General features: G+C 32.7%; 1 protein-coding gene across 1 annotated transcript in view; it reads left to right on the forward strand.

Annotated features, from left to right (window-relative positions):
* Positions 1 to 7,808, forward strand: part of LOC117314986 (mothers against decapentaplegic homolog 6-like) — a 48,015-nt gene extending 40,207 nt beyond the window's left edge. The window contains exon 4 of the mRNA XM_033869109.1: positions 453 to 7,808. Coding sequence (XP_033725000.1) covers positions 453 to 991 — 539 coding nt within the window. The 3' untranslated portion in view covers positions 992 to 7,808. The remainder of the gene's footprint in view (positions 1 to 452) is intronic.
* Positions 7,809 to 8,656: the final 848 nt, after the last annotated feature.

Below are 8,656 nucleotides of genomic sequence, written 5' to 3' on the forward strand. Positions count from 1 at the left end.
TCTACTGTACACAAACCAAAGTGTCCGTCCAGAGTAAGGAGGTTCTACTGTGCACAAACCAAGGTGTCCTGACTAACAAGGTTCTACTGTACACAAAATAAAGTGTCCTGACTGACGAGGTTCTACTGTACACAAAATAAAGTGTCCCAACTAACGAGGTTCTACTGTACAGAAGAAAATAATCTTTCTTTAGTTTCAGATTTCAGAGTTTGATTTCGCGATTTTGATAGGTAACCTATTAACTATATATATATACATGCGGGCTTATTTCTGCAATTTAAAAAAAAAAGTGTACATATATAAAAAACAATATATGTGAGGGAAAATTTCCGTGGTTTTCGTATTTACGGTATATAATTTACCCATCACATAAATGTACATTTTTACTGTATTCCTTAAGCTTGTGATGTACAAAGGAACATTAAGTAAATTTTTTGTTTTTGTTTTTGCAGGTGACACAACCAATAGCAGTTCAAGGGGTCCCCACTGGTGTACTGTTGCCTACTGGGAGTTACGGCAGCGTGTCGGGCGCCTGTTCACTGTGTTCGACTCATCTATAAATATATTTCAATCGCTACCTCATGGGGGAGGCCTCTCTCTCGAAGTTCTTCAGCATGGGACTCAACTCGATCCCATAATAAGGACTAGAGAGAAAATTGGTTTCGGACTCGTTCTTAGTCGAGAAGACTCCGGAGTTTGGATCTACAACAGATCATTGTTTCCCGTATTTGTGAATTCATCGTGGTTCGACACCCCAAACTCACGGACGCCAATTGTGATAAAGTTGCTTCCAGGGCGATCATCAAAGATATTTGATTATGATTGTGTGGAATTCTTGAAAAGCATGAAGGACGCTAGATTTGTAGACGGTCCTTATGACCCGAGGTCGATAAGGATCTCGTTTGCAAAAGGATGGGGCCCCACGTATCATAGACAATTTGTAACTTCTTGTCCGTGCTGGTTGGAAGTGTTACTAAATATTGATAGGTGATATTAACTAAAAAAGGTTTGTGAGCCGGCGTTAGTGTGGCAGTGCTTAGTTTGGTTGAAATGGGGCATTGGTAAGAAGTCAGTAGTTTTCAAGACATGGAGAGAGATCATTAAAAGTAAAACAAATTCCCGGATTATATATGAAACGACAGATTCGCAATAATGAAATATTGGGAGAAACAGACTCTGTAACACCTAATCTACCTGTTGCCTTGGGAATCGCTTGATTACATACCTGATTTCGCAGGTGAAACAGATATTCTGGCTTATGATGCTTTACCTCTAATTCCAGTGCTACATGTACAATACATGGTTACCATAGTTACGTAAAGGCCTTGACCTCGGGCAGGGTCAGAGTGCCATATTGTGTGAAAATTTACATACAAAAAATGTCCTTGAATTTTGATTAGTTTCATATGGCTTGAAAAGTTTATGACAATTTAATGTGATAAAACATTTCATAGACAAGATTGATTTTTTTTTCGGCAAAATTATAATCAAAATTCAAGGGTATTTTCTGTTAAGGTTGCCAAAGATCTGCCATATATATGTCATACCACTACACATAAACTTCATCATCAAAGAATCGTAATAAATCATTAATTTTGGTTGCCATGGCTGTTAGAAAATAAAAAATTATCCAAAATATATTACATTAACATTAAATATGTTGCAATATTCATATTATCATACAAACACTAATATATATACAAACTAAATGTTTAATAACATTTTTTATCATAAAAATGTAAACTTTTTAATTTATAGCAAAGACAAATTTCGGAGAATTGATAATTACAATCATTTTACATTTGGTGAGTTTTCTAAAATTAATTATTCATTTTAAAAATAAATAAATGGATTTTATTATTTGGAAAAAAGACATTGTTTTTATCTGTATTATGACAGTGTTTATCCGAAGTTACGATTTTTAGGTCAGTATATATATGTTGTTGGTTGATTTTAGACAGTATAATGGTGTTTTTTTTACTAATGTATATTCTGAAATAATGAAAAACGGGTCTGTTCTAATGGTACATATATATACTCAAAGAGACACTTCTTACTATGTGTACCATATACTGATATTGTTTAACAGTTCTGTCAACATTCGGATGGTTTCTGGAGTTTTCCTTGTAGGGCATGTATAAGAGTTTATTGGGGTTAATATATAAATATCTATATTGACATTAAAATGGTTTCTGGATACTTCTGTAACTGCCTGAGATACTAGATTTGGGTTGATTCATGGAAAATGATGCAACTGGAGTGATATATATTGATAATAAAACGGTCAATGGATTGTACAGTAAAACACCCTCTCAAGATTCTTTGGGACTGTCTCTGGCATTTTGTCTTAAGCCTTGGTAATAAATATCCCAATGTAAATTTGAATTTAGATTTTACATGAGAAAAAAAAAATGAGATTTAAACTTGGTTGATGGATTTCATTAGTATTAAATGTAGAAAAAAGCTATGATTTGTTATATAAATGTATTTGACAATTTGCATTTGAACGATTTCCTGAAGATATACAAAATTGTATATTGTTATCATCAACGATTGGAATATTTAAAAGGAAAAATCTCTACAAAATGTAATGCAATTTACAAAGGGAGATAATAAAGTTGAGCATAGATCAAAGGGAGGTAATACAGTATCAAAGGGAAATAATCTGCTGGAGAAAAATAGAAAAAAAAATACATTAAATTTTACTTTATTTGCAATAATTACTTACACGATACAATAAATAAACTTGTATCAATAATTCCTGAAACTTACGCTGGAGGGAATATGACAAAAAGCAGAGATTTTACTAGTAAATTATCTTTTGAACAAGACCCTTGAAATTTTAGACATGTTTTACTGTACAATATATCAGACCTCTTACAAAATGGCTACATTTTGTTTGTTTGAAAAACTACTTGAGTTGTCCATAACAAGTTGTATAAGTTTTGTTACAAATTAAGTGCCTTGATGACTAGTTCTAAAAAACATTTCTTCCTCTTAGTGATTAAACATTTTTCCGTCTGCAAACCTAGATATTTTAACTCTGGTATTTTTCATTTGATTTTAGTAGAAAATTTGTTTTGAACTTAAATGTGTAAAATTATATTGATATGTTGCAGTTCAAAGGTTGAATTTTAGCATTTGCCATTGAATAATATTTGATGTTGTTTTAAAGTGATACCTGTAAAATTTGTTTGTAATGATATTAATTTTAGTATATAAATTTTGAGTAAGTTTTCCTATTTAAGATGTTTATTAAATATTGACTGTGAAACTATCTTACCTCATCCAGTACAGAAACAAATAAAATCAATACATTGATTGACAAATAGACAAATCTATGTAAACAAAAGCTACTAATACAATTTGAAACAATAATTTTTTTTTTAATTCTTGCAGTTTGATCAAGTTTAGTCTTCCTTAGAAAGAAGTTCAAAATATGCTGTTGTTTTATAATATATCATTTCCCATTAATGTGAGAAACAGGTTCTCAAACTCTTGACTCAGGAATACTTCATATTAATTATGTAACATGACAGCATCTCTATAATGTTGGATAAATAATTGTAGTAATTCAACATGCTGGATTTTATGTTGTATAGTTGGAAAAAATCTCAAAATTTCATATTTGTCCTTTCTTTTTCTGACTATACGTATATACAAACCATTGATTATATAATATTTATTTAATTTTTTTTTCTTCAATTCTTACCAAAAATCAAAGAAAACTTGTATTTTAAACTTGAACTACATTGTGTATGTAGCTGCCTTCCATTATGTGAGTGGATCCTGTTGGAATGGATTGGGTTGGAATGGCATTGGTGTGCCATTTCTGGTCCAAACTCGACACAACAGACTAACATTGATATTGGAAAGCACCCCTATCTCTCAGATGTTACCTATTAAGTTTTTTTTGTGTGCATGTGTTGTTAATCTGTGGTACAAGTCCAATGATCAATAAATTGTATATTGAAGAGGTATTGAAAGGAGATAACTTTGAATTCAATTAATTAAAGAGATAAGTATTTTCTTTGAAAGAGAATTTCCTTTGTTTAAAATGCAATGGCATGTTTCCATTTCATGTAAATTATTGATGATATTGTTGGGAGTTCTTTTCAATTAATGAAGATTTATTTTTGCTCTGTATTTGATGATTGTTTTAAAACTTCAGTTATCTCCCCTAGTTTAAGTTATGCTAGAGTAATCTCCCCTAGTTTAGTTATACTACTTATGTTACAGGATGTTTAACTCTGATGCTTAATTTCATTCAAGTTAGATATTGCTTTGTGAAAATTCTCACAATTCTTAAAAATTCTTACAGTGCTGTAAAAAAAATTCAAAGATTGTAAATTTTATTAGATGAACTAACTTTAAAGTTATCTCCCTTGAAATACCTCTCCTATTGTTGATTGGACCTGCCACCCCCATGTTACCTGTGTTAGTGGTGTAGACAATTAGGCTATTTTATACATAAGATATATATAAGTAAACAAATTACCAATATTATGTGTATAAAGAACTTGCATTTTTAAATGTGTAATTTATATAAGGCGGTCATGAGTGTGCGTATATATATATATATATGCAGGTGTGTGAGAGAATTTAACTCAGAAGATTGCATTTATTGTGGTGAAGGTACGGTTAACGAGGATAAGCTGTGATTTTTATGTAGTATGCATGTGTGTATGTGTAAATGTGGTGTGAATGTGTGTAAATGGTACATGTGAATGTTAGGATATGTGAGAATGCTTCTTGCAAACATAACATCCAGTCATAACTCTTAATCTTATGGTTATTCGTTTCAACAAGTTTTGACAAAAGGATAAAGTTGCCTTTCATTTAAAGAATAATTTATTTTCTATTTGATGGATATAGGACTATATATTTGAAACCCATCGATAATATGTACAGACCTCATAATGATATGAAAATAAGCATTGACAGAGTATCATGAGACGAACTTCGCAAATACCACTTAAAAAATTAACAGCAAAAACTATCACAATGAAGTGAAAATCCACTTTGATCAATAAACTTTTCTCTAAGAAATTATTACACTGCTGTATTGACCAATCAGTTCACTTGAGGAATACTTCAGATTTTGCTGGAGTTACAACTGGAGTTGCTGATTAGAAAGAAATTATCATTTTAGGAAAATGAATTTGAATCCCAAGTTACGGCTGTGAAAGAAAAATAACAAAATAACTGTGAAAATTATACTGAGGTGTACATGTCAATTGGAGACACAAAGTTGCAGAAATGAAATTCCATCTGGCTATCTCCCAGAGTAGAGAGAAACTCAAGAAAGACAACTGTGTTACCACAAACATGTCTGTTTCAAACCAACTTTATACTAATAAGCACATATATCCACTTTGTGGAAATTATTTTACATTACACTAAATTCAGTATTCTGTGGTTTTAATTTAGGGGGAAAATCAACTTCATTTACATCTTAGGGTTATTATGCAAAATATTTTTTTAAATTGATATTCAAAGGAAATTATGGCATTTTCAATGAATTTCTTCAAAATTTCCTTACTTTAGAACAACAAATAGTCGTTATTAAAAACATGATTGAAACTAAATGACAAAAGTGGACACTTGATGAAACTCTGTCGGACGATAGTACGGTAATCTATCTAATGATGTTGTGATAAAGTTTTATAAAAACCTTTTGGTTTACTTGAGTAATTACAGTAAGGTGTAGAGTTCTAATTGAAGGTAATTTAGGAATGTAGAGGGACGAATGAGCATGCAATCCTTTGCAATAGATTGGCATCAAAATCTCGGTACTTTACCTGTAATAACTAGCGAGCAGGCACGGGGAACAACAACGACGAGAAAAACCCGCGTCACCCGATCTTTTAAGGCCAAACTACCGTGACCTACGTGGTTAGTTACTTACAGAAGAGTCGCTGGCTCGGAAAGTCTAGAGACTGTCGACTGTGCATCTAACTCCATAATGATTGGGTATCACTTGTGCTGGGGACAAGGTTTAAATATATACTAGGGTAGCTTAACAAAAGATAAAATTTAATTTCTGAAAAACTAATTGAATTAAGAATAAATTTATTTCTGATTTTAATTTGATCATTTTGTACTACCAAATTAGTTGAAGTGGATAAAATGTTGTGGAATGTTTATATATATTTGAATATATAAGTAAGATGTTTTAACTACAGTTGTTGAAGATAGCAATGCTTTTTACCTGGGTTTTCATGTACGGGGTTTAAACATATAAATCTTCGCCACTGTACTACGCCATTGTCCAGTTCAGGTTTTAGGGTAAGGAACTCCTTCCCTAATATACCTTATGTTACAAAGTATTCCATTCAGACTTGTGTATTCCTGGCTCACAGCCTTAAACAGGTACATATTTGTGGTATCATTCACAAACAAAAACCTACTGTAGTCGTTAGTTATTGGTATAAATAACTCTAATTTCATCTTAAAGTTTCAACTTTGTTCACTTATCTTCCAAAGATGTTTTGTAAAATTATTCCTGAAAGTTACAGATTTATTCAGCAGTATGCTATATTCTGTCATGATAATGGATAAAACATTTTGAAAAGTGTATGAGGAAGGGCCTTTAATTCAATGGCAATGTTTTTTACAAGTTTCTATGCTAGATTTATGCTAATTAGGTCTATGTGAAATGATCACCTATCCATTTAAGACTGACATAGTTTTTACCTGGAGAGTTACACTAACGAGTTTTTACCTGTGAAGGTATATGGCCTTGTGTTTCTGTACGAGTCGACCCAATGTTACCTGGCCCCAGTGAAGGACCTTATAGGCTACCATTTAACATTGCATGGAAACTAGGGAAAAAAACTTTCTATACTTCACTCAGAAATACAGTTGGAAGGGAAGAAATGTATTTTCTGGCCCTAAATCTAGTTTAGTGTGGAATAAAACTGCACGGTTAAACTAGGATTCTATAATTTTTTATCGGAAACAAAACATATTTCTTGATTATTTACTTGAAAGAATGCTTCAATGTTTTTTTGGACTTATTGGAATTATTTAACAAAGGAATTCTTTTTGAAAAATGCAGATAAAAAAAAGATTTATTTATCTATATGAATTTCTAAAAAAGTAATTATATGAAATTTTATGAAGGATTTTGTAAATCCCTTCAAGTATGAAATAAGTTTATATGGAGTGTGAAAGCAGCATATATGGAGTATTATGAAATCAGTATACAGTGTATATGGAGTATGAAGTCAGCATGAATGGAGTATGAAATCAGTATATATGGAGTATGAAGTCAGCATAAATGGAGTATGAAGTCAGTATATATGGGATATGAGAAAAGCATATCTGAATTTAAGTCAATGCATTTTGTGTTATCAAACTGATTTGTAAATCTGAGCGTGGAGTATTTTGGTCCCTAGGGATCGGTGAGTGTTGTCATGTAAGTGGACGGGTACAAATGCATGTGGGTAACAGTACAACAAAATCTGATTGCAATGCACCATGTACATAAAAAAATGTCTGTTGTCCCTTCAAAAGGCACAAAAGACCTGTGCAAAATCTACGCTGGGTAGGTCCATTATGGCCGTAGAAACTTCTGAAATGGCTTGTCCAATGTCCGAGAGTTTGTGAAATGTCCTTAGTGCACAGGTCTGTTGTGTCTGTGTGGGAGGGCGTCGTGTTGGGATGCATCGTCATATAATACATGTATCATGTGTGTTAGAATGGTCCGTTGTTGGGCCTCGTGTCATCATCAAATAAACTTTTCAGGAACACAAATGATTTTCCTGGTATGATTATAAAATAAAACAAAACTTGACAAACATAAATCATTGTGTTTATTTTCTATTATGTTGTCTTATAATCTATTCATTCTTCGGAAGGTTCCTCTTGATTTTAGACCAGTGCATATTTTTCTGCACCTTTCAAATCTATTTCGACTCCTCAAATATGCTGCATCCTTGGTAATACCTTGCCCCAATTACAATAGACTGGTCTCCTGTCTCTAGAATATTGAAATTGTTGCTTAATTTGAGATTTATGATTTTGATCTCTAGGATATGTCCGATTCTAAAACTGAATCTAGAGGGAGATAATTTAGTACATGTATGTATTAGAATTTAGCACGCAATTCTTTAAAAAAAAAACATAGGGGCTGGTGGCCAGTCTACCAATACAATGCATTTAATTGGTTCAATAATTGACTGCAGAAAATCAGCTGAGGTGCTCTGAATGACGTTCACACTTTCCGTAACTCCTCGGATGTGCTCCAAAGGATTACACAAAGGACACAGGTGACTGAGGTGATAGATGTATGAATATGATTGTGAACAAAAATATGTTTACTATGATACTGAAAAGTAATCTTCTGAAATTGAAAAGGCGATTTTTTTTTCTTGAACGGCCTGAATTTGTTTCAAAGAATACCAACATATGTAACAGGAGAGGAGAAAATTTGTAGCAGCCAGACGGGTTTGAACCCGGGACCTCCGAACACTAGCCAGATGCTCTACCAATTGAGCTACCTGGTCAACGATGATCGACCCAGTCCAGTCCCGATACACACCTCCCTCCTTTTTTTCAAGTCTTCGCCCTCAAAGACATACGAGACCATTATACTACCACCGTGGGTATTTTAGCTGGACGCCAATTTTGTAACATGAGAGGAGAAAATGTT

The sequence above is a fragment of the Pecten maximus genome, chromosome 17 (genome assembly GCF_902652985.1).
Source record: "Pecten maximus chromosome 17, xPecMax1.1, whole genome shotgun sequence".
Taxonomy (NCBI): Eukaryota; Metazoa; Mollusca; class Bivalvia; order Pectinida; family Pectinidae; genus Pecten; species Pecten maximus.